General features: G+C 39.5%; 1 protein-coding gene across 1 annotated transcript; it reads right to left on the bottom strand.

Moving 5' to 3' along the window:
- Window positions 1–187: 187 nt before the first annotated feature.
- On the bottom strand, window positions 188–27,105 carry Fam241a (family with sequence similarity 241 member A). Its single transcript, XM_051185527.1, has 2 exons — window positions 26,809–27,105; window positions 188–1,390 (listed from the first exon to the last, which is right to left on the bottom strand). Exons 1-2 carry the CDS (start codon window positions 26,950–26,952, stop codon window positions 1,145–1,147), a joined length of 390 nt encoding a protein of 129 aa, XP_051041484.1. The 5' UTR covers window positions 26,953–27,105; the 3' UTR covers window positions 188–1,144.
- Between the last annotated feature and the right edge of the window lie 570 nt (window positions 27,106–27,675).

Here is a 27,675-nt window from a genome sequence, read left to right as displayed (position 1 = left end):
AATATCTTTTTTCAAATAGATGACTCTTAGGCAAAAGCAAAAGATTTTAGGTTCTTTAACAAAGTCATTTTTCATTTTCAAAGTATATACAAAGAAATGCTTGTTTCAATATAAAACTCCATAGTACATATTAAAAACCTGGCTAGCCAATGGCTTTACCCCTAGACTATTACAAGTGGCTACCGAGTTCTTATTTTAAGCATGTGATTTTATTCTGTACTTTTGTATTCTTCAATGCAGCTATCAAAGAAAAATGATATGACTTTTTTTTTTTCTTTTGTAAGATAGAAATCATTCTTTTGGGGAGAAACTCCATGCCATGACAAGAAAGGCATTGTTTTAAACCTTGGAATAATTGTTAGAAAAGAACTATACAATTATAAACCTTTGGAAACAGATGCACCGAAAACGTCTTTAGGAAAAACATGCAACTGGCTAGGTACAAATCACAGGCACTGCCAGGGGTGCAGCATTAAAAAGTCACACAAAAAATGAGCACCAGAATTGACTCTAACTTCACAAACCATGTAATGGGGCCCAAGTACACCATATGAAAAGTTGCATTTAACCTCAAAACTTCACCACCAATAATAAATATATTATTTTCAGTCTTCAGAAAACAGCTAGCGTTATTCATTTTCACGGCACTATGGCGATATGCGGCAGTTACCATTTAGTTTGTTTTGGACTACACAGAGATAACAGAAAGAAAATATCTCCCCCAACTGGGCTTGTTCAATGGAAGTGGGGTGGAATAGCTTTCCAATGAAAACTTATTCTTAGCTACGTCTTCTTTTATCTTCCAAAATGTTTTATTGGGACTTTACAAGGTCTATGCCACCTCACTGCAACTCCATGCTGTGCTATTTCCTCCATCACTGTTGGGTGATGCTCAGATTTGGCACGGGAAAGCAGGTGTCTAAAGGCAGGTGCCGATCACAGCAGTGAAAAAGAGTTTGAATAGTCAAAAATATATATTCATCCTTGTTATAACAAAGAGTTGCATTTTAAAGAAATTCATTTATAATTTTAATTATAAAACAGCCAGTATACAATATGAAATATGTCAAACAATTTTGGCTTTCAAAAAGCCCAAGTGTATAGCTCTATCAGTTACATACATGGCTACCAAATGTCCAATGTTTTACTGCTGTACATAAATAATGACAAGGCAAAGAACAGCAACTAGTCCAAGGGCTTGTAGGCCAAGGAACCATAGCATAAGCCAAAAGAAAATGACCACTACTGGTTCCACAATTCGTTCTCCAAAATACATCCTCGTGAAGCCCATGTTGAGAAGGTTTTTGTTCAGTTCACCAAAAAGTGTCCCCATCTTTTTGTAGTCATCTCCAGTGGGTTCGCCAGTGTGGTTTTGTGATTCTTCAGCATCCTTAAAAAAAGACAAACCAAGATATGGACATAAGAAACATGTAAATATCTTTAATAACAACAATCTCACTACATCTCCAAATAATTGGGCACACACTTCTGGTAATCATTTAGTAAATTCTTATTATGAAGATATACACAACTCATGAGTACATAACTTCTCATGGCAGTGGTTGTCTCTAAATGCAAGAAAGGTCCTGATGCTGAGAAGGGGGTCATCCTGAACTACCTCATGGACAAATCTAACCACAAGAACCTTTATAGTAGTGAGTTGTTATGAAGCATAAGAAGATGCTGTGTTCCTGGTTGGAAGATGGGGGGAGCAGCCATGAGTGGTGAATGTAGTCAGACTGTGAGGCTGGAGGAGAAAAAGGACGTATCTTTGAATACTCCTGAAAGGAGTACATCCTTGCTGATCTAGACTTCTGATCTCCAAGAATATAAGATAATAATAAGAGAAAGCACTTATTGATTTCATAGACTTACACTACTAAATAAATCCCCAGCTAGACCACTGATCTGTAAGATGTGGGTACATTTCATTCACCCCACTCACTCTCCAGATGCTAAGAATCCCACCAAGATGCCTATGTAGATGAAGACTGATGCTCTTATTTCTCTTCTCTGAGAGCCTGGTGGCTACCTTTTTGCCCATCTCCTCTTTCATGAAACAGGGTCCTGGCCCTCTGTCTTGGTGAAGATACTCCAGCAAACTAAGATTTTAACAGTTCAAGCTTAGCTGTCTGGAGAATGACTAGTTACTATGAGATGGTCTGCAGCCATTGCTGTTGTGTTCTTTCCTTTTAAGCCTCAGCTAGATATGCAGGTTTCATAGGGACCTTGCACAGCTTCCTGTCAAAACACTACTGAGACTATAAACACTTCCTGTTAATCTCAACAGGAGAGACAAACTTTCGAAACAGGATTAATTTTACACAAGGCAGAAAGCTTACTGAGAAGTCAGTGTCCCTAGTAAATCTCCATGTACACTCACAGGATCTTCCAAGAGTGTTAATTCCTGTTATTGTCCAATTGTACTACAATTCAGAACATCATGCTAGTTCTTCACGTTTCCAACTCATTCCTGAGGATTTGATCTTTAATATGATAGAAGGAGAAAGCTTTATTAGATGGGGCTTAGTGGGAAGTTATGCCAAATGGGGGTTCTAAAAGAGATAGATTATCAGTTCTTTCGAGAGTTCTTAGGAAAGGCGCAGCCCTTGTTTCAGCCAAGCTTTTGTTTGGACTCCAGTTTCACTGTGTAGACAGAGACACTGCTCCTGAGATTGCAGTCTACCTTGAGGTGAGGCGGCCAAGGCGGAGCCCTCATCAGCCTGTACCACTTCATTTGGATTTTTAGAATCTAAAACTATTAGCTAAATAAAACATATTTTCTTATATATTAGCCTGTCTCTGGTATTTCACGATAGCAATGAAAAACTGACCAATACAACAGTCCTTTGGAATTTTGCAAACATTTCTGGTTCCTATTAGGCTCTGCCAACAGAAGAACCAGAAAGACACTACATAGGTGGAAAAAAGAAAGTAATTTGCTTGGATTAATCTTATGTTTAATAGCATCTCATACTTTTATGTGTTACTGCACTGAAACGTGTAAATTTGTCCTTGGCTGATATTAAGCCATTTCCCTACACAGCAGCATTTGAAGAATCTTTGATTTAGTTTGCAATTGTTCTGGGTCTACCTCTAGATTTCTCTAGTGTTTAATGTTCCTCTAGTGTTTGGTGTTTAATGTTGATAGTGTTTTTGGGTTCTTTTTAAAGTGCTTTAAAATAAGCCCTCTTTATAACCAATCATTGTCCATATACTCACTGTACTTCAGGTTTTTGGCAGTTCTTAGAGATTTTTAAGACTTTTTTTCAGTATTTTTGTGGTTTTAGTATAAACAAAGTACCCAGGCCAAACATAATAGTATTGACTTTAATGCCCTTGTAAATGAATGAAGTCTATAAATGTCCCTGGTTTTCAGGGGGAGAGGTAAGTCTTGCAATATGTAACTCCGGCTGGAAATTAATTAACCTTGCAGTTCAAGTGTAGTGACAGCAAAGGTCCTGTAGGAGTTGGTGGACTAATAAGGTAAGGTAGGAAGAGTACCTTTGGGCAAGCTGTAGTTATTGCAGCCTGCTTCTGTCTGTCTGTCTCTCTATATGCACATATATTCTTCAAATATATGCAATTAGAGAAAATAAGTACAATGAACAACTACATACCTATGAGCCAAATTTAATGATTACTAATTTTTGCCCCCTCATTATGGTACTACTCAATGTGGCCAACGAAGAAATGGTTGTCAGAAAATTCGGTCCTGTGAAAACATCAGATCCCTACAATGAACTCAATAGGAGTTCAAACACACCAAAGATGACACCGCCAATATAGAGAGGAAATGGACAGTGCTGGTAAGTTAGCAAGGTCTAGTGGGCCTCAGTGTGTGCTTCTGTGTCCACAGAGAAGTTTTGGGGTCCTTGTGTGTTTCTCAGAGTTTGTTACTTCCAGGGCAACTGTGACTTCAGTGAGCACCTACTGTGCATCAGGCACAGCACTATCTTGATTGACTTACCCAGCAGTGTCTGTTTATATATAGGTGAAGAAGTGGCCAGCACTGACTTATACTCAGCAGCTGTCAGTTCTGTGACTACACCCTCATCCCCACACATTGCTAATAGCTGATGAATGGGGAACACCTCAGTTTTCAGATACAGCTTATATAGTTCACTTCTGGAAAAAGAAGGCTGTGGTAACATTTTGTTTAAGCCAGTAACAGAGCAAAATGAATGTCAGTATGATTCTTGCTTTCCATCTTTTCTAACAGTTTTAAAGTACGTTTATCAAACAGGAAAATTGTTTGAACTTCTATTTTCATCTTGTATAAAAATTTAAATGAGGTAAAGTTATTTGTGGACTAGTACATTTCCACAGCTTATAAAGTAGAGACTAGAATTCACATTAAAATGTCAAAAGAAAAAAAAAAAGACAGCAAGAATGAAGAAATACACCTAGCATAACTGCAGTAAGAAAATCTACTTTACACACACAGTAAACCAAGGCAGGGATGCAGACAGAGCTTTCCCTGCTCTGACATTAATCACCGGGATTTCTGCCAGACTTCCTTCTTTGTGTGTGAGGTTTCGGTGAAGAACATTTTTCAAACGGACAGCTCCTTTTAGGGTTACACAGCACTACCAGAGAGTGTTCTCAGCGAGGCACTGACAGCCCTTGTTTGTCCGTGATTGAAGACATACACAAAAAGACAAGAGTGACCAACTTACTGAAAATTCTTTTAAATTTTTTCCGTTATTTATTACTATTGTTGCATGCAAGTGTGTGCATGTGTGATGTTTGTATGGGTATCCACAGCACACATGTGGTGATCAGAGAATGGTTTTGTGGAGTTGGTCCTCTCCTTCCACATTTCCATGGGTTATGAGGACTGAACTCATGTTTCCAGGCTTGTGCAGCAAGCAGCTTTCCCAGGGGAACCACCCTGCTGGCTCTCAGAACCCTTATTCATGATAACACATAAAGGTAAGACTTTAAATAGTATTTTTGAGACAAACCTTAAAAGAATTTTGTCAGTCTCATATTTTAGAAACCATGCATAAAGAGGTCAGGTTCCAAAAGTCTACTAACAAAAACCAAGGCACAATTTTAAGATACTGTGCCATTATTATAAATAGATAAGCCATTATTATAAATACTCAGAGAATACAAATGAATACATTAAAAAGTAAGGTTGGATTTATCTTCAGGAATATGAACCCATGAAAGTCACAAGAAGGAAGGTAAATGTGTTGCAGTGCACATGCCAGGATGTATGTTTTTGTTAAAGAGAATTTTTTTGATAGCATTTGAGTATAGTTTGTAATTGAGCTTTACTAACAGAGGAATAAAGAAATGGCAGCTCAAAGCTTGCTGGATTTGCTGGATTTTCTCAATTTGCTTATTCAACTGCTCTATCGTTTTTCAGCTTCACTGGCATTCTGGTGTACTGGCCTCTACTCTGTCTCCATCAATCTCTTTTCTTTACTTACCACAATGACAAGTTCTGGTAAGTTAGTTGTTCCTTTCCTCAAGTTCTCTTGTATGTGATAGATTGTTTTTCTCCTGCTGCTGCTTTTAGGGTTTTCTGCCTTTCAACATTTTAGCTATCACATGTCTGTGTATTTTCTCATGTTTATGCTACTTGGGTTTGCCTGAATTCTATGTATACCTAAAACTTTTTCATCAAGTTTGAGAAGTTTTATTTCAAATGTTTTATCTTCTCTTTCTCCTCAGTATCCCATTACTTGTATGTTGATATGATTTAAGTTGCCACCCAGATCGAGATTGTATAGCTTTACTGACCTACATTTGGATTACTGTATTTTTAACTCCAGAATTCTCATAAGAAAGACTAAGTTCTTTGGTTCATCCATTCTTTAAGCATGGTTTCCCTCAATTGTTATTATTATTTTTTGACATAGGGTCTTACTATGTGGAACACGCTGACCTTACGCTCACAAGTGATTTGCTTGTCTCTACCTCTGCCTCCTGAGTGCTGGGGTTAAAGATGTGTGTCAACATGTCCAGTGTAGTGAGCTAACCCCACCCACACCTGTTGCTCTGACCATATCCATTGGGGTGTGGGGACAGGTGTGGGCATGACCTGGGGGGGGTCTAGGTCTGAGGTCCTGGACCCCAGCTCTCTCTCTTGCTTCCTGGTTGGAGACAGGGAGCATCCAGAGGCATCCTTGACAGGAACCTGCTGGTGGTCATCTGTTTCTGGTGTAAGTGGTTAGTAATTTCTCCCCAAGTAAACATCCATCAGCCAATCGTTTTCCCAGATTCTCTTATTTATCCACATCAGCTTGGTGTAGTTTTTTTTTTTGTTTGTTTGTTTTTGTTTTGTTTTGTTTTTGAGACAGTATATTTCTGTGGCTTTGGAGCCTGCCCTGGAACTAGCTCTTGTAGGCTAGGCTGGTTTCGAACTCACAGATATCTCCCCTGCCTCTGCCTCCCGAGTGCTAGGATTAAAGGTGTGGGCCACCACAGCCCGGCCAGCTTGGTGTAGTTTAAAAACAATGATCATAGCTGCTTGTTTCTTTTGTTTACCCCCTTTATGGCTTATATTCCCTTTCTTAGTGGAGGTTGGCTGCAAAGGTACAGGCCTGCTCCCACTGGCCATGCCTACACAGAAAAGAGCTCCATAAAGGGGGCTGGGAGTGAAGGGGAAGTGGTAAGAAACTCTGGAGGCCACCTTTCAGGTGAAATTGTAGTTCTAGATCAGAGATGGGCATGGAGATTCTAATACAGCACCACGAGGGGGAATGATGGGGTAGGTGTCACTCAAATGCCACAAACACTGTACTTATGAAGATGCTGACGGTAGATTTGCCTGAATAAATGTTACTGTATTTGCTGTCTCCCTTTAAAATGGCTCCAGGCACTCTACACTGTTGCTGTATTTAGTATCACACCAGTTAACTACGCTTTGCAGAGAGGGTCTGCTGAATTCCTTATTGTTCCAAAAGCCTGGTATGGTTATTTGTGGGTATTAGTTACTTTTGATGGCAAATTGAAGGCTAATTTCTATAAGACTGAACCAGAGGAGTTTAGATGGTTGAAAATTAGTAGTATGAAATGAGTAAACAGGCAGTTTCCCTTCTTTGCTTTCCAGATTCTACCACGTTCTTTAGCTGGTAACTGATTCAGTTTCCATTAAGCCCAAGAAAAGCTAGTGGGAATCGAATATCCAAAGTCCAACTTTTCTCTTAGCTGTGCCTAACAGATTAAATTTCATACACAGATTTGCATGTTAAAAATTTTTAGTATAACTAAAATATCTTCTATCAATAACATACGTATGTAAGAGCTCCAGATAAACTAAAAACTTCAGATGTCAGAATCTCATAAAGAATGTTTTGTGTCAATATGATCTTTCCATCCTTTAATGTGTAAATATACACATTAAGACAAATAAAAGCAAGGCTGCCATAAGCTGTCACTTATATTCAGCACATTTGTCATTTTATTGCTTTCAAAAATATGTTTATTCAATAAAATCAATTCAGCAAACACTTTCCTGGTGTCAATAATGTATTAAAGGGCTATACCTTAACTTCAAAAGGCTAGCAATCTAGTATAGAATTTAGTATTAAGTAAACATATTTTTGGTTACAAAATGCTTTTGTATTTGGCTTAACCTGAATAAAAATTAATTTAGAAGAGAGCTTGCAAAATCTGAATATTCAAATATTTACTTTTATGTTTTTAAAAATGAGGTGTTTAACTGCCTTCTATTATAGCACAACCTATCATATGGTTGAAAAAAAGAAACAAACAAAAGTCCCTAACTGGAAGGACTTTTGAACAACTTGCAATTTAAGTTTGCCAATGGTCTGGAATTATACCAGGGGCTTCTTTTGAAAAGCTGTCCTGTCAAAGAGAGACAGTTACCCTAACTGCCTCTCTGTAGGGCACGCCAATTTATTTGTAGCATAGAAAACAACTTGGTCGTCCCCACCACACAATCTTGTTCAAGACAATCACATACTCTGTGGCCTTGCTTCTTTATTTAGTTGGAGAACATATTTTTCTTTTGGAGAGGAAAATTAAAAGCTATCCTTCGACAAACAAGAAAACCCTATACTTCAATATTTAATTTCTTACAAGGATTAATTTCTTCCATTTTATTTCACTTTATCTCAAAAAGTGAAATATGGAGTCAGCCTTGAAAACCAGCAAACAGATAATGTAATGAAGTTTCCAACTGGCTTTATAACAGTCATTAATAAAAGTAAAATTTATTAAGTGTCTAGTGCTCATGGGTCAGTTTTAATTATATTGATATTCAGAGAGAAAGACACTGAAGAGAAGGGCATATGTAATTTGGTCACAGTCACCTTATAGCTTACAGCTGGTCTGGGCAGATGCATTTAGCAGCATGGCTCCTATGACTATGTGTCTAAGGCCCTGTGTTCATTAGCATAAGTCTTCTTATTAATATGAAATCAATCATGTCATCATTCCTATTCTAATAGCCTTAATGTTTCAGTTTTGACAGCAGTTTAAATATACATATCGTCATTCCGCCACCCTTTCTTTTTGGTTTTTCGAGACTGGGTTTCTCTGTGTTGCTTTGCAGACCAGGCTGTCCTTGAACTCAGAGAGGTCCGCCTGCCTCTGCCCCCTAGCCCTCAAGTGTTGGGGTTAAAGGTGTGTGCCACCACTGCCCAGCATCTTCACCCATTTTATTTAGTAAAAATAATAATTTAAAATGGCCTTATATGGCTATCATATTTCACCTACACTCACTTGTGATATTTATGATTTAAAATTTTCTTAAAAAACAAAACAAAATCCAAACCATTTTCTTACCTGAATCCTGTCATTGTCTGTCAGATGAAAACAAAGGAAGAGAAGTCAGCAAAAAGATCAAGCATCTAAACAGGAATGATGCACAGGCTTAAATTCCCAGCTCCTTGGGAGGACATGTCAGAAGGAGCTCAAGTTCTAAGACCTTTAGAGCTACTTGATGAGACCTGTCTCAAAATACTACAGCAAAAAAGCAGGGGTAGAGTTCACCAAAACACTCTAAATTCAATCCCAACTGCCACAAGAAATAAAAATCACAGGAAAGACTAGAAACATAAGAAACATCAGAGACTGGCAATTTTTCCACTCTCCTAAATATATACAGTAAAGAGAGAAGTGTATTTCAGTCAACCAGAGCTACCATCCCCCACTCCAAACTCTTTTTGACTTTGTGGCAGTATACTTGGGAATATCTCAGAGCAAAGGCCTGCAGAGTGTGCTCCAATGATCATGGTGAGGCTGCCAACAGACAACACAATTCTTTAAAAAAAAAAAAAAATCAATTATAGTTACAGAGATTAAAAAAAAAAAAGAAAGGTGAGACAAAGAAATTGGAGTCACTCACTAAGGCCTTTTATACTGAAGTCTTCTTCTTCTACTACTTAATCCAAATCTCCTCCATATCCCACTCAGCCTCTCAAAAGAAAGGTTGCTTTGAACACTGCCTTGCTACCCTCTTGGGAGGAGACTCACATGCAAAGCACGATAGGACATAGCATTATACATAAGGGAAATAGCATGACTATTTCTACCAAAGAGTTACGAATTTCCAAAGCCTCTGAACTTAACACATTCAGCTCTTTTGGCTTGCATTTTCTCCTAGCAACTTATAACCTTAGTTTATCGTGACAGTTGTGATTTTTATGGACACTGTTCTTCATTCCTCTTGAAGGAATCTCCCTATTCCTTTTGCTAGACCACTATGTGTTCTTGGTAAACATCATGTTTAGATGCCTTGATGTAAGAGGATCATATCTCATGGTTTCTAGTACATTTCCCACATTCCAAAATCCTTTCAGTCACTTCTCAATAACTGTTCATCCAATTTCTCATGTGAATTGACCCAATCTTTTTCATTGTTATATACTATTTCTGTTTAAGACTAAATTTATAATTCTGTCTTCCTATTTACAGATTCATGTTTTGTTGTATGTTTGTGCATGTGTTTGTGTGTAAGAGTGCATAAGTGCACAGCATGAATGTGGGGATCAGAGGGTAACTTCAAGTCTTCACCCTTGCCTTGTTTGAGACAGGGGTGTCCCTACTACACACACCAGGCTAACTGGTCCACAATATTCTGGTAATTCTCCTGCCTCAGCTGCCCATCTCTCAGGAGTATATGCTAGGGTAACAGGAGTACATGCTACCATATACTCAGTTTTGGGTTCTGAGGACCCAAATTCATGTGATCAGGAGTGCACATCAAGTGCTTTGCTCACCAAGCATCTCTCCAGGACCACTCATGGGTTTTGTACTATAACTTTTTATTCCCATAGTAAAGAAGAAAAAAAATAAAAGAATCTTGAGTTGAACTAAAACAGATTAATATCAGGCAAGTTACACTTCCATTTAGAGAAAAGCAGTTAAGAACATTGCAGAATGAGAAGCTATAGACAGAGCATTGCCTAGATGAGGGCTAGCTCCGTAGAGCACTGACGTCACTGTCTGATGTAATTTACTGCAAAGGGTTTAAAAGAAGCTGATGCACTGTAAATACTCTTCTGTTGAAATTTAGGCTACAGTTTTCCAGTTTGTACTTAGGCCAAGGAAGTACAGATTTACAAAAGTTTATAAGCTCTGTTCCTGTTTTAGAATATGCTGGTATGTTTATAAGAAATATTCAAATATATGAATGGTCATTGCTAGAATAAAGTTTCTTTAAAATTCATTTCTCATTAATTTCTAAGGACCATAGTGGGATTTGTCTCATCAAAGTCAATAATACATATGAGTCTGACAATTTTTCAGAAACTCATACAAACATACAGCAGGCTTGGGTGTTGCTCAGTATGTCCTGTACAACAAAAGCTTGTTGTGTACTGTTTTTTTTTTTTTTCTGTCAAGTCCAGTGACTTGGTTGATTCTTTTCTTTGCTGCTCTGAAATAACCACTGTGCAATTCTTACTAAGTGAAGTGTCTAAGTTATCAATCACTGGACTAAGTAGGGGGAAAATGGTTTTAATAGCTTTTCATCATCCATAGCACTAAAGAATGTGCAGGGATAAAGAAAAGTGCATAGCAAATGAATGAAGGGCTTGTGTGTGAGATAGCAGGTTAGATTTGCTTCTCTGTGAGCTGATGAAGCAGAAACAGAATATGAAGAAAAAAAGAAAAAAAAAAAAAAAAAGACAGCATCCCACAGAGAGAAATAAAGGAGGAGCTTAGGAAACCCACACAGGGAATGAAAAGGTACCAGAAAAGATCAGAAAACCAGGATGGACAATGCAGTGAAACTGAACGCCGCCTCTTCCATGCTGTTCTTGGCCATGGGAGGGGAAACAAAAGCCTATAAAGGAAAACAAGATACAAGTTGGGCAGCTCCATCCTCAGGACACGTCCACAGCTTTCATGAGCCTCAGATCTACTTGTGGCATCTGGGTCAGCAGTGGAGAGAAATTCCATTTTGCCATGTTGTGTGACCCACAGTGCCTGGAGCCATCTTGAGAGAGGAACTACTGTTAAAATCTCACCCCACAGGCCTCAGACCAAGTCAGGGAGGCTTAATTTGGCCTGGCACAACTCTGGGTAAGAGAAGACCCAGAGAGAGCTAAAAGAGCGGGAGTCAGGTTCTGCCAAGCCAAAGGGTGTAGATGGGAGGGCTCAGGCAGGGAGGTACACTGTCAGGGGCTGGCAACAGACCTCATCAGCTGAGAATAACCGTGGCATCTGAAAGCTTTGAGCCTGTGGCCCGCGAGCAGATCAGACTCGAGCCATCTCATCTGTCATTCACTCAGACGTTCCTGGAGTGTACTGGATACCAAAGGCTGCATCACTCTAGTGGAGTGCTGACCACTTGAAAGTATGAAGCTAGGTCCTCCGCCTGTACCAACCTCACTGCTGTGACTGTTTCTCCCATTCTTCACGCACTTGGAAGACATCCTCCAGTTAAAACATTAGCCACACCAGGGCGTCTGTACACAGGCTCCTGGTACACAAAGAAGGCAAGCTACTCAGGAAGATAGCGAGGGTGGATGACAGCTCAGGTGGATATCCAATACTTGCCTAGTGCAGACATAATATAATCACAGCAAAGAATCTACAAGTTCAACTGTCCTTCCCTTCCATGTTTGACCTGATTTTTCCAGAATCTCCTGGATATCTTTTTCTGACACTTGTGATGGCTGTCCCCACCTTTTTCTCAGTGTTAAAGAGTATTTTAACATTAATATACTACATTTTAAACTTTTTACTTCCCTTCATGCATTTATCTAACATTACTTAAACATTTTTATGAGGTAATATCTTTTCCTTAATCCCCTCACTTATTTTCAACCTTTGTGCTCCATGATTCCTCCTGTATCTTCCTAAACAAGTAGTAATTTTTGACTTTACCATTTTTTTTTAAAGAAAATACTCTGATGCTTTAATTTTTTGCTCCTTTTTATATGTATGTGATTTGTTTCTGTACACTTTCATTATTGAGATGTCTTGTTTTTGCTTTTCTCCCTTTCTCCCCTAGTCTCTTGCCTTTTTTTTTCCTCCTTCCTGTCCACAGCATTCTATTCTTCCTTTCAAATATTTATCTTTATTTCTCTGCTTTTTTCTTCTTCATGTCATCTTTCTTTCTCTCGTGTCTCTTCCAGGCATCTTGCAGTCACTGGTGATGTATTAGTGACTGTGATGGATTTTAAGTGTATTTCTACCTCTTGCATGGGCACACGTTGCTGATAGAGCAGGTCATTCATTATCTCCTTGTGGGCAGCACTGGGCATTGAGACTGTTCAATCATCTGTTTAGCAAGATGCCATGCTGAAACACCAGAAGGGACAGCCAAACAAGGAAATATTCAAACTGAAATACAGGGATTCAAGAAATATGAAAAAAGACACTCCCAGATGATAACTTTGAAGCTATCGAACTGATAAGTACACTGTTTGATGAAAATTTCAATAGTTTCCTGGTAAAACAGAAATGGCGACTGATCTCAAAGAGGATACAGGAAGTAAACATATTTAGTTCAACACCTGGAGAGGAAAGCCAGCAACGGAGGGCAAAGTCAACGAAAAGGCCTCCATAGGAAATGCACCCCAGACACATATACACTCACAAACACACACACACATAAATTAAAAAATGAACATATAAAAAAAATCCAAGACACATTTTGAAAACTGTAAGGGAAAGAACAAGTCATACACAGAGGCAGAAACATCAGAATAATACCACATGTCTTGTAAGCAATTCTAAAAGCAAAAAAAAAAAAAAAAAGCCTGCAATTGTTGTATTTCAATCCCAGAAAGCAAAAGCAAATAACTGCCAACCAAGATTGCTATTTCCAACAAGGCTATTCCCTAAAATGGACAGACAAATAAGAACATGTCAAGGCAAGCAAAGGAGAGGCAATTCTTGATTATAAGTCAGCACTGCAGAAAAAACTTAAGGGAGAAGGGCATAGAGAGAAGGAAGAAAAACCCTCTCATAAGAACACATTTTACAAGAGAAACAGATCAATCAAAGCTAGGAAAGTTCCATCACGTCCAACACGATAAAGCAGCTAATTCCTAGTGCTAATAGGGGAGCGAGAAAAGAACACTCTAACAAGAAAAACAACCAGAAAATTACAGGAATTAGTAAATACCTCTCAAGAAAAAAACACAAATGTCAATGACATGCCTCAGCTCTCAGCTCACCAACAGATGCAGAGTAGCTGACTGAACTGAACAAAAAACAAAACAAAACAAAAAAAACAAAAAAACAAACAAAAACAAAAACAAACAAAACAACTGTCTGTTGTCTCCAAGAAACACCCACAGGCTGAGAGTTAAAGGGTAAAAATCAAACTGTGAAGTGAATGGAAACCCCAAACATGCTGGCATAGTTATTTTGATACCTGGTAAAGTAGATGTCAACTCAAAATTCCTAAGAAAAGCTAAAGGAGTTTAATGCATATTAGTAAGGAGAACAATTTCCTTGAGAATATGTAACAATTGTGAATAAGCACACCCACGCCAGGTGTTTCTAATTTCATAGAACAAACACCTAAGGGACATAATGGACATAAAGGTCAAACGGATCTAGATACAAAAGCACTGGGTGACTCCAATATGTCACTCTCACCTCTACCGAGGTCACTAAAACTGAAAAAACAACAAGGAAATATCAATTGGATTACAACAAATCAAATGAAAGAGATATTTTCAGAATATTCCACCCAACAGATAGAGAATATACATTTTTCTCAGTTACCACAGACTGACTTGACTCTTCCTCAAAACAGAACACAGATTAAGACAAAAAGCAAGCTTTAACAAATAGAAGATAATTAAAATAATTTCTTCTGTCTTCTCAGCCCACAGTGGAACAAAAGTAGAGACCTTAGGAAGAAGATAAGATAGGCTGGGAAGCTAGGCTTTTGGTAGAGACACAGATAGGCTGGGAAGCCAGGCATTTGGTAAAGTGCTTGTTGTGCAAACACAGGACTGAAGTCTGGCCCTTTACATCTACATAAGAAGCCAGGGGTGGTTAGCACACTTGTAACTCCAGAATTGGAGAAGTGGAGATAGGTGGTTCCCAGGGGGACTTTCTGGCCAGCCAGCCTAGCCTGATTGGTGAGTGCCAGGTCTAAGTGGGAGACCTCGTCTCAAAAGACAAAGTGGATCACTGTATTGAGGAGTAATGTCCAATGTGGACCTCTAGTCTCCACACATGTGAATGCATACCCCTACACATGTACACACGCACACACATGCAAGCACGTAGACACACTGGGGGGGGGGAACACACCTGTACAAACAAAACACTCTTGAATGATCAAAGGGCCACTGAAGAAATAAGGGCAATTTAAAAATTTACAGAATCAACTGAAAATGAAAGCATAACTTTCTAGAATTTTCAGAACAAGATGACATTTTATAGGCGGTACCAGGTTGCTTCTGCTACCATTAGTCTAAATAAGATTTGATAAGAGGGGAAAGCCTTTACCGATTACACATCAGATGGAATCAACAGCAAGGGCATAAAAAGAATTGCAAGAATTAAATATCCAACCCAAATAACAGTCAATAAATGGGATAGTTAATGAAAAAAATAAAAGGGAAAATGCATACAAGCAAAAAACAAAAAATACTTACCCATTAGGGAAATGCAAATGAGAACTGACATTTATAGGAAATAGGTGGAACTGGAAAGCATTATGTTAAAGGAAGCAAGTCAGACTCAGAAAGAGAAACACGTTTTCTTTATGTGTGAGACCTAGTTTTAAATCTGTGTGTGTGTGTGTGTGTGTGTGCGCACGCGCATGCACGCATGTGAAAGTCTCAGGCACGCATCATGATGAGGGAGGAGGCAATCTTACCGGAGGTCAGCAGACAATGAAAAAAGCAGAAGTGGAGACTAGCTGGGAAGAGGGAAGAAGCGAGCTGCAGGGGAAGAGGACAGTGCCAGAGAGGAACAAATGCGAACCAAGTATAATGGTATATACATGTGAGTAGGCCATGATGAAACTCACTACTCTGTATCTTAATCTGAATAATTAATAGACTAATCTAAAAAGAAAAGAATATGGGTTTACCACGTTTCTTGTGAAAAAAAATCTTTGAAAAATAGCACATAGAAATAAAGTCAACTGATTTTATCTGAGTCTATTTGTTGTTTTAGGTGGGTTATGATGTTGTGGACGAGAAGTTTTCTGCTTAGACACACAGTCTATAGTTACATTCCAAACCGAAAAACATTTCCTGGAGGTAGGTTTTGCAGCGGTATTTTATGCAGTACGTGTTATGCCCCGCTGTGGCAAACAAGCCTTCATAGACTTGATGGATTTGTAGACCGACTGATGGCTGCTGTCTTGCAGGAACCGCACTCTGGCTCTTGGTGTACCCGAGTACCACCTGACTTTGATTGCTAAACTCTTGACTCTGACCAGTCACAATCCTTGAGTCGTGTAACATGGAAGCTTGCAAAACAAACAGACCCTGTATTCAGTTGGCTTCAGTTTAACAAATGATGGACTGCACATCACAAGCAAGCAGGTGCTGTGAGGTATGCAAAGTAACTCCCTGTCACCAAGCTGCTGGGTGTGTAAAGACGGGTAGGCATGCAGATCCTCATATTTAAACATGGCTACCCTCTTCCTTCCTAATCATGAGATAGTTCAGAGCGTCTTTTCTGAGCCCATGCAGCTCTTCAGGTTTCTAGACTGCACTTGAGCATTTCCTCAGATCCTGAAACCCCAAATTCACCATGCTCAGTGCCAGGCTCAGTCATTCACTCTGGATTGTTTTCTCTAGGATGCTCTGCTTTAGTGAACTGTGCTGTCTGAAGAGTAACTGGAAAGTCTGCTGCTCTCTGTCCACGCCTTCCTCTTTCATCCTTTGCTCAACTTCTGCCAAGTCATTTCCTTCTGAGACATGTGTTAGAACTCGTCATTTACTTGGAGGTGATCTTATTGACTTTCCACTTCCTTCCAGTAGAGATTGCACCTACTTTAATGATAGTATTAATGTGTTATAGTTTACATGATGAAGAGGCCTTTTTTGAGACAGGGTCATATTTAGCCCAGGATGGTGTCAAATTTGCTATGTGATCAAGGGTGACCTTGAACTCCTCCTAATCCTTTTTTTCTCCACCCTGTCCAAGCACTGGGATTACAGGCATGCACCACCTCACAGATAAAATGACTTCATCTTTTAAGTCATATCATGGTCAAGAGAAAATTATTAAATTTTCATCTCTTCAGAAAAAAGTTCTTGTAATTTAAAACTGATCTGTGTCACTTAATTTTCACTGCCTTTCTTTGCTTACCAGCTGTTTGTTCAATGACCTTATTCAGTACTTACACATATCTCAGACATTTGCTCGTCACAACGATGCTATAAACAAGCTACGTGTTATTAGAACCTTGAAGTCAAACACACACTGCAGGACTTCCCGAGTATAAGGATGAACACAGGAGAATTCTGACAACAAATTCTGAACTCAATCCAACAGAGTGCCACTGTGCTTTGAAACATATTGTGTGAAGTTATTTTTTTTTAATGTGCTTTACTCAAAATAACAACTTCTTTCTCATCCTCACTCCTTCTCAACAAGGAATCAAACCTTTAAATCCCTTACTACCAACGTTATAACCAGACATTAAAAACAAAACAAAATGTGAAAGAATGCATTATGAGCTATGGTTATAATTCTTGAGAAATTATTTAAAATAGATTTAATATGTATATTTGTTTACACCTAAATGTGTGTGTACCACATGTCTGCAGGTACCCACAGAAATCAGAAAAGGGCTTCAGATCCTTGGAACTGAAGTTACAGGTAGTTGTGAGCCACTATGTGATCTACTGGTGTGACTGAATGAACCAAAGCAAACTTGCTTAACCACTAAGCCATCTTCCCAACCCCTCAAGAAATGCATACATACATGCATACATACATCTCTCTCTCACACACACACAGAGACAGAAAGAGAGAGAGAGACAGAGACAGACAGAGAGAGACAGAGAGACAGACACTGAAACTGACTAAAACAAGTCCAGGGGCCAGGGAAATGACTCAGAAGGTAAAGGTGCTTGCCACACGAGCCAGACAGCATGAGCTCAATCCAGAACCCACACAAAGCTGGAAGGACAGAACTGACTACAGCGTTGTTGCTTGACCTACTCTGTTGAACACGCATACCCCTGTGTATATAATGATGATTGTAGTCATAATTAAAACATGTCCATAATTTACTTATCCTTTGATCTTTCCAGAAGGATTTGAACTTGCTACAGTGGAAATGAGTAATATAGTAATAAAATACAGAGAAGCACAAGGATGGCTGGGGGAAACGTGAGAACCTGATGGGGAGCCGCAGTCTCTGAGAAGGTCCACCATCACTGCAGTGGACCCTTCTGTGGTCACCCATTCTAAGGAACAACCCCATCCATACCCGTCATCCCAAGACATCTTCTCCACTTTTATTTTTCACAGTACCTATAATCCATTTATTGACTAGTTCCTTTGTGCTTGGTTTCTCCTCACTCCATGGAGAGTGCCAAATTAATTAGAGGAGAAATATACCAGCCTAGAACAGGACCTGGAAAACAGTAGGCGACTCAACTCTGGATTTTTGGTTGAATAGATGAGAAGCCATCAAGAAAGCATAGGCAAGCAAAACCAAAAACATACAACAAACAGCATGTAGAAAACTTTCTGTAATACAACAATCATACTCATTTTCTAAAGTAAATTAACATCTAACATGAGTGGACAGGAAAAGCTCACTTGTAGTATGTGGCCAGGTTGTTAGAACAACTGTGTTTAAAAGCAGTGATCAAATATAGAGTGCCTAAAGACTTAGACTGTATGGGACTGCAGAAACATCGGGAATCATCACAATTGTCACACCATTTTCATTACATTGTTAAATGCACTGCAGCATAACTGAACAACACAATAAAAAGGGGATAGGGCACAGCACTAAACATAAAATGTATTTGTGATTTAAACCCTGGCTAAGGATAAATGAATACGTGTGTGTGTGTGTGTGTGTGTGTGTGTGTGTGTGTGTGTGTGTGTCTGTGTACTTGAGTTGTTGGGTCAAGTGCAAAATTTACCACTTGTGGCATCTCTTCAGATTTGGGTTTTGGAGGACTTGAGGTTTTTAGTTGAGAGACACTCAGCCTATTTTGTACATCATGATTTTCAGTAACCTCCTGCAATGCACAAGAGGATCTTACAGTCTGGACAATAACTATAACTTGTTCATGGGGTGTGAAAGAGATTTCCCACCAAAAGACTGAACTCACTTGTGCCTCTCTGAGAATATTCTTATTTTGGACTTTTTTCTATAAATTCACACCCACACCACTCATCTTTTCTTTTTAAATTCTTAAATAATTTTAGGTCAATCTTAAGTATTTTTATTTCTTTATATGTTTTTATTTACTCTTAGGGAATTTCAAATAATATATTTTGATCGTATTTTTTTCCCCTCTCCCCAACTACTCCGAGATCCTCTCCCACCTCCCTACCCACCTAACTTGTAAGTTCTTTTATTTATAATAGGACTGGATATGTTTCATGTTTACTGGATATTACCTGTTACAGTTTTCACTGTCTACAAATGTACAGATGATACATATTTATAATTACTAACTTTATAAAGCTTTACCTAATCATAGCATTTCATGTTATACAACTTACCAATGAATTTATGGTTTTGTCATTTATTACCATATGCAAAGTTATAATATTCTTTTATATTTATCTCCCTCTAAACTAGATAGAGCCAATAAAGGTAAATGGACTTTTGAGGAATAGATAAAAATCACTGAGACTATTGGCTAGATCTTAAGTAGTCTCTGAAATTATTACAAACTGAAACATACTAGAATTTTTACTCATTTTACTTTTAATTTTAGCTAACTGTAGTCAATGAATTTAAAATAATTCATACTTGCAAACATGAAATAACATGATATTAAAAAATATGTTCAGTTTTACTGATAGTTATCAAAGATAGTAACACAGTTGTAGTAGAAAGAGATGGTTATATGATAAAAAACAAATTACTGAAATAAGTATGGACTAATGATAAACAGCAGTGTATATAGTGAGCTAGAAGTGATTGTATGAACTAATGGTAAACAGTAGTGTATACAGTAAGCTAGAATTCATTGTATGAATTAATGATAAACAATAATGTATACAGTAAGCTAGAAGTGATTGTATGAACTAATGATAAACAGTAGTATCAAAACAGTATACAGTAAGTTAGAAGTCACCACGAAGGAATTAGCCCAAATCAAACACGTTTCCTACAAAGTAATTTTCCTTCTCAATTATCAATTTGTAGTAGTGTAAGGTTACTTTCTGGTATACGAAAAATTACCCTGAAAACTGGAATGAGATATTCTGAATGAGACTGAGGAAATTTATAATACACAAGACTTCAGATTTAAATTCTCTACCTCTGTAGGTACTCTGCACATATGTAGATAAAAATATGGATAACGGGATTAAAATAATTTTTACTAATTGGAAGAATGAAAAATATACCCTAAAACTGGTATCAGAGAAATAAAGCAAAACTTTAATTATGATTATGTTTCAATAGTACGTATTCAAGATTTTGCTCTTCATTTTCCCAAAGTTCAAAGCATTTGCACTATGCTTTCCTTTTGGTCAGAATAAGCTGCAATTGTTGCTGTAGGAAAATAGGCAGGTCATTATCTTTGCCTAGGCCAAGATTAAGCACAGATGCCAATGACGTTAAAGGAAAAAAGAAAAGCCCTTTTAGATAGAAAAGAAAAGGAAAAAAAAAAAAAAAAAAAAGAAAAGAAAAAAGAAAAAAATGAATTGCAGAGTAGAAAATATATTTTGTACCGAGTTTATTGAAAATCCAATTTATTTGCTCAAATTAAGCTAATTTTCAAATGTCTTATTAATTCCTATACACAGGGAGGTGCAACACACACACACACACACACACACACACACACACACACAGAGTAATATGTTTTTGCAGATAAATGGTTGCTATTGAGGATAAGACTGTGAGCCCAGAGAGAGGAAAAACTGAAGACAGGAGACTAAGGTGTAAAGCTACAAAGGTAATGCTTCAACTTAAGCTCCCTGAGGCAACCTGACGGCCATGGTGTTTTCTTTCGTTGTCCCTTTAATCTTGCTTTATCATTTCTCTCAAGTGGGAAAGGGAGAAAATGATATTGGGGCTATTCTTTTTTTCCTCCTGTCAAAGATTAGTGACATACAAAGGGGAAAAAGTCAACATAAGCTCTTTATAAAAAACAAAACAAAACAAATTTAAGTTAATCAGTCTTTTTTTCTTAGAGAAATATAAAACAATTTATCTAAAATTTTAGATTAGAAAATTGTAATACTTATTCAATAGATGACATTAATTCCATAAAGAATGCAGTTCTATGATGTGATTAGTGGAGGGGAATAAGAACAGAACCAGAGGGAAAGGTGACAAAGAGGAAACAGGAAGTAGAAATAGAAGGAGCTAGTAGTACCCACTGAAGGCCCAGTGTGTGTCCCGCATTTTGTATAAAGAATATCTCACTGAAGAGGTGGATGGCACCATACCTGTTACAAATGAGGTCACAATGTTACAACTGGTCACGGGGTTCAGGTTCCTAAAGCAGTAAAGCCAGGGCTCAAACTTAGAACTATCACACTATAAAACCTTTGCTGTTTCAGAATAACCTCAACAAAGAAGAGAAGGATGTGGCAAAGTCAGTGTGGTAGAGGTGAATGGAAAGGAACAGAGATGCCACGGGAGAATGAGCCCAATAGGAAAAATGCAGAAAAGAATGTGGAGGAGAGGGAAAAAATAGCAAGTTTGTTAGATGTGCTGAAAGAGACACAGATAAGTGGTCAACTGGGATTATCTGTTGTAAATACAGACTTCAAGACAAGATATACGCTATTTTTACTTCACCTTTTGGGACAGAGACTAGCAGGGTAATTACTTTCTACAACTCATAGCACTGTACCCCCCCACCTCAAATTTTTGAGTAGGGTTTGGCATGGCTGACATTCTAAGCCATCACTCTGAGCAAAGTGCCTCACCTAGCTACCTTAATGGAGCCAGGATTCGTTTTGGCTCATGGATTCGGAGTTAGGGCGTAGAGGGCATGGAGAGGACAGTTCCCATTAGGCAGCCAAAAGAAGGGAGGCATACACCTCCTGATGTTGTCACAGTATGAATCCATTGTAAGAGGTGAGAGCTTAACATCTGTCTCTAACCTTCTGTGACCTTGCACACTACCCAGAGGTGTGTTTTGCTAATCTTCTAGGCAGTCCTCCTTCTCTAGGCAGTCTTACTCTCTGTACAGTCTAAACTGACCATGAACTCACTGTGCTGCCCTGGCCAGGACTACAAGTGTGTTCTACAGCACCTAGTTTACTCTCTTTCTTAATCCAGTGACGCTGCCAATCACCAGCTGTTTGGCAGTACTCCGGGCCACTTCTATTGGATACCTGTTGATACTACCCCATGTGTCAAAGCCAAAAATGTCAACACATTGTCACATAGATCCTAAGGCAAAACTATCGTCGCTTGAGAACTATCGATCATCTAAACAGCATCAGCACAGTTTTGTTTGCAAACTGCTTTTAAAAGATGTGAAACTGTGGATACAGACAAATACCTAGTTCTGGGCTACATAATCTAAGGGAAAGTAAAGGAGCTAGAAGAGACTGCTCTTCATGACGGTGACTGTGTGTGAAGATAAGAGAACTAACTGGCTTTGGAGTCTAGAGACCCGGGTTCTCCTCTGCTCCATTACAGACTAATAGGATCAAGAGCAAACCCATTGACTTGTCAGCAGTCTACTTTCAGGGAAAAACTGTGAAAGAGCTTCCTTACATACTTCCATACTGATACTATTGCTGAAGGGCAATTACAATGAATACTGTGGATTAGTGTACTTAGATTTCCCCCATTTTCCTGCCAAAGTGTGCTCTGTGGTTATGGCACTGGTACCAACTGAGAATCTGTTAGGAGAGGCCAAGTGTGTGAGACCTTACTTCAGATTAGCTGCATCAAAATCCTTGTTAGCAAATACTTAATGATGGCACTGGTACCAACTGAGAATCTGTTAGGAGAGGCCAAGTGTGTGAGACCTTACTTCAGATTAGCTGCATCAAAATCCTTGTTAGCAAATACTTAATGCCGAGTTCGAGGGTGCCTCTCCAGGGCACCTTCAGCCCAGACTAACTGTTAACCATTGTCGTGGAATAATAAGGATCAGGGGAAACAGATAGGCTGAATAGATGTTTATTCGGGGGGAAATAACTTACAACAGAGACAGATGAACGCCAGCAGGTTCCAGTCCTAAGAATATTTTCTTTAAATCTTACTAAATGCTAATGGACTAAATATTGTTAACTATAATTCTTATTTGATAACTGTTTTGTTATATATTTTACTATGTTATAGTTAAAACCCTTCTATTTATTTTAGACAGAAAAGAGATGATGGAAGATGTCATTCTGTAAATATGTTTCTCTTATTAGTTAACGAATAAAGCACTGTTGGTAAATAGGAAGGCAAGATAGGCAGGACTAGGAGACAAGGAGGATTCTGGGAGATGTGGTAGGAGAGTCAAGATGTAGGGACTTGAGAGAAGAAGGTCCAGACTCTCTCTCCAGTAGGATAGGACCACATGGAAACACTTAGATTAATAGAAATGGGTTAATATTTAAGACAGAGCTAGCCAATAAGAAACACTAGTAACAGGCCAACAGCTTTACATCTAATACAGTGTCTCTGTGTGTTTTTGGGGGTTGATGCAGCTGTGGGACCAGGCTGGTGGGAAAACTGATCGTAACAAACCATAGTTGTGGAAAATCTTATCAGATTTCTCTTCAGTTCTAGTTGATTTGATAATTAGGTTTCCCAGCTAATACTTGCATGCTAGCTAACATACTAGGGACTGCTCTAAGAGTACTTTTCATACATTATTAACTCATGTGATTCTTCCAACCCTCCTATGAGGCTGACATTATTCTCATTCTCATTATACAAATGAAGAAACTGAAGCCCACAGAAGAGGGTTTATTTACTCACCTAAAGCTTCAGTTGTAAGTACAAACCTTTGTACTCTGGATCCACAACCCACCGTGAATCGTACCTCTAATGATAAGACCATAAAGGACACAGAGGCTAGCTATTTTTCCAGATCACCTGTGAAAAACTTTGATAAATACTGCCATGGAAGTCCCTCTTATTTACTTAAATTTCTAAGTAAAATTCTTTGTGAAATTCTAGGCATTGCAAAAAGGCAAAAACCAGAAATGAAGCATCATTATTTTAAAGGAAGCAGGTGGAGCTCTGTAAGTTCCAGGCCAGTCTGTTTTACCCAGTGGGTTCTAAGCCAGCCAAAACTGCACAGTGAAGGCCTGTCTCAAAAAAACAACCAAACAACCAAACCAAACCAATCCAGGCAATAACAAAAAGGTGGCACACTTGTTGAATGCATTCCTTTGGTTGTTTCAAGCCATTTCCCGGAGTTTGACTCTCTGACCTACTTTTTCCACTTCTAGGAAATCTATTTCAATACAGAAATGTTCTGATTGGTAATGGATACTTTTTATACAACATTATTCAATTACAGAAAGTTTGAAGCCACTTAAGTGTACACTGTTAGGAGGATAGACTATAAGGGAGCTCTGAAAATCATTCTTTCACGGGACTTGTCTGACATGGCAAATAATGCCAACTTCTAAAGTCTGACATGGCAAATAATGCCAACTTCTAAACATAATCAATCAGATAGAAAATTCCTTTAAAGCACATGATGTCTACATGGACCCGTTAGCCAAAACACAGAGCGACAGTAACACCAAGTGCTTGACTTCAAGGTATTGGACTAATTCTTCACAAGCATTTGTTTTCTTCACATGCCATTTTTAAGTTTCTGAAGTACACATCACTTGTACAATAACAAAGACCTTAAAATTAATAGCTTCCTGTAAACACAGCCATCTCAGGCTATTGTGAATTGCAATCTATGTTGTAATAAAGCAAATGCCACTGACATTACAGATGCAGAATAAAACCCAGAGAACTTCAGCCTTCTAACTATCAAGCACTTATCATCCATAAAACCACCATGTGGTCACTGTAATCAGTATGCTTGGATCATCTCTCATGAACACAATTACCAACTTATATGGTATAGCTATGCCTAATCTCTTCAGTTGCCCAGAGAACAGCACACGTTACTCCTTGTCCTTGCTTATCTCTCTGCCAGGCTTGACTTGTACTTCTAATCAGGCAGTTATTTTTTTCTCAAGGCTGCCTTCTTAAGGGTTTGAACTGGGCCTCTTTTGTCAATCACCCTGCCTGCAAAGATCCAGGCCAGAATACCACTTAGCTTTCCTTCAGATGGAGTATGAGCTAAGGACAAACTGTAAATGATGGGAGAGATGGATGTGGAGACTACAGGCTGGGAAGGAACCCAGGGGTGGGGCCTGCTTCTTATCAGAAAAGAAAACAGAAACAGAGCGAGATATAACACGCAAGATTAGGAACTAGCAAAAAGCTGAGATGCACATGCGAGGTGATTCTAGAATACACCACATTGGCCCCACCCAAGATTAAGGCCTTCCAGAGGACTCTAGCCTTCAGTTCCCTCTAAACACCCAGGAGGCTGGGACTCTGAACTTCAGAGCAACTGAACACACTGAGCAGAAAGACAGCAGGAAAACAGAAAGACAAGCTCATTAGTGCAGCTTCCATTTTGGATTCTGTCATTGATTTTATGGAAATTTTCAGTGTAAACTTTAAGTAATGTAGGAAGCAATTTTCCAGAATTATCACATTTGTAATTTGAAGTCTGGTACCCTTAACAGCAACCCCTCCCCCCCAAAATGAACAAGAGAATAGTTCCATAATGAAAAATTAAAATGACTCCAATATGTTTTACAGTTGTCAACTGTAATTCTCTTCTAGATATTGTATGCCTAAAAACAGTTCTATGTAACATTGCATAGATTTTAAAATTTCATTTGCAGGTTGTAAAGAAACCTAGAAAACAGGCTTTCTGATAGACTGTTGCCAAAATATGATGGATCACAAAAGTTTTCAGTGTCGTTGGGTTGGGCTGTACCAATTCTGACTTGCTGATAAGAGGTTCCCAGGTACAGATAGGTAAGAGTTCAGGTGTTTTCTTCATGATTGTGAGAGCTTAGTGTACACAGGCAAATGATGTAGTAACGTGTAAGGAGCACAGAAAAATGAAATTTCATGACACAATAAAGGAAGCAGGCATGTAATAGGGTATCTCTTTCCTAGAATGTATTTTTAATTTTTGTTGAATCCTTTTTCTTAGTTCTATTAACAGTTTCACAATGTCCATGGCATGGTGTTGGTAAAATCCAGAGGCACTTAAGGCAAGTATTTCACTTATGCCGGTACAACCATTTGTACATTTACTTTTGGGAAAGTTTTAGTGGCTGTCTTTTCCAGTTGAGCAACTAAGGTAAGAGGAAATCAAGACCTTATCTACTTTGTCAAGCATGGCACAGTTAAATAGAAATGCCACCAGAAAGAGAACCAGTAAGAAGATCTCCTAGCTACCAATTCTTTGATTGTCACTAGCTCCTATATTGTCACAAAGATGAACAATTACTCTCCATATGGTGAATAAGCCCAAAGCCACACAGCACTGTATTTGTTTCTTAAGCAATGTGTTAAAATGTTTTTATTTTACTAATGTATTTAGTTATTTATTTAGTGATGTTAGTTTTCGAAAATGTGAGAGAAAAGGACAAATGGGGAGTGATGACAAGAGACAGGTTTTAATTGATTATTCAAACAGTATAGGCTTGCTTATGAGATTTCTAAAGGTCTGCTTCTAGGGAGGATTTCTGAGTAGCTAACTATTGTAACTGAACGTAAAAAAAAAAAAAAAAAAAAAAAAAAAAAAAAAACGTCCCACGTAGAATTCAATTTTTACATTCAAAATGAGATCAAATTCAGAGAACTTACAAAGTACCTAGTTTCTCTCTATTATGTCTGGCCTCTTAGTAAAGCCTCCTTTGCTATGGTGCTCACAGAAAGCAATTTTCTGTTTTCACTTCTAAAATGAAGTTGAGCTCTGCTCGCTGGTGCTGTGAAACTTGCTCCGGGGAGAGTCCCGGTGTCCCCGGGACTCCGACACACGCTTCCCCACCCGCTGAGCCGGCCGGCCGCCCACACCGTCCAGGGCGCGTGCAGTGTGCTCTGAAGCCGAGCGAGCCGAGGGCCCACGTAGCACAAGTTGCCGGCTGTTTTCAGGTGAGGCACCGGAGGGCATGTCCACCGAGCCCGGCCCCGCCCGTCAACCGCTCGCCGCGTGCCCGGCCGCCTGCCCCGCGGCCCGCGCTCACCTGCTCGCCCTCGTCCTGCAGCCGCCTGCGCCGCGGGCTCGCCCGGGGCTCCCGCTCCTCTGCCCGCTCTGCCGGCGCCGCCCCGTCCTCGTCGCGCTCCCCGCCGCCGGCGCCGCCCCGCAGCACCTCCCCGGCCGAGCACATCCCGCCGCCGGCACCGACCGTTCGCACGGCCGCCGCTGGCCACACCGGGACGCCGCTCGAGAGCGCCCAGCACAGATGTGAACCCCAGAAGCGCGCCCACCGGCCTGGGCGCCAGAAGTGCAGGAGCCGCCGGCCCCTTCTGTCAGCCGCTCGCCCCGCCCCCAGATCGGGGGCGGAGCCCTCCGGGGGCGGGGCCACATGGGAGGGGCGGGGTCGAGGCGGGCTGCTGTCCAATGGAGGCGGGACTTGGTTGGGTGGGCAGGACTCTGGGAGGGCGGAGCCAGGGAGGGGCGGAACCAAGGAGTGTTGTAGCTTTATCTCTGAAACTGCATGAAAGAGACTATGAAAGAAGCCATAGGTGTTTACGGGAGATTGTGTGTGTCTGACAGGTTATTAATGTATAGAGAGCTTCTGTGTAATTGTGTTAATAACTATCTGTACACAACAGACATATTCTGTGTGGTGTGCCGTGCCGTGTGTGTGTGTGTGTGTGTGTGTGTGTGTGTGTGTGTGTGTGTGTGAGAGAGAGAGAGAGAGAGAGAGAGAGAGAGAGAGAGAGAGAGAGAGAGAGAGACAGTGAGACAGAACACAGAAAGAGATGAGAGAGTGGGCAAGGAAGCTGTAAGAAACACTGCAACAGACTACTACAACTGCCTGGGGATGGCTTGAAGGAGGCTGTGTCTGACTAGCTATTAATGTATATGACAGTCCCTGTGAAACTGT

The sequence above is a fragment of the Phodopus roborovskii genome, unplaced genomic scaffold (genome assembly GCF_943737965.1).
Source record: "Phodopus roborovskii unplaced genomic scaffold, PHOROB, whole genome shotgun sequence".
NCBI classification, from domain to species: Eukaryota; Metazoa; Chordata; class Mammalia; order Rodentia; family Cricetidae; genus Phodopus; species Phodopus roborovskii.
Note: the sequence above shows the minus strand (reverse complement) of the source record. Positions and strands in the feature narration are given on the sequence as shown.

What these genes read in the sequence shown, in the direction of transcription:
- Fam241a (XM_051185527.1), bottom strand. Translation starts at nt 26,952, where the DNA reads ATGTGCTCGGCCGGGGAGGTGCTGCGGGGCGGCGCCGGCGGCGGGGAG. An exon ending in TGCAGGACGAGGGCGAGCAG is followed by an intron (nt 1,391 to 26,808) that starts GTGAGCGCGGGC and finishes TCTTTTTTTAAG; the next exon opens with GATGCTGAAGAATCACAAAA.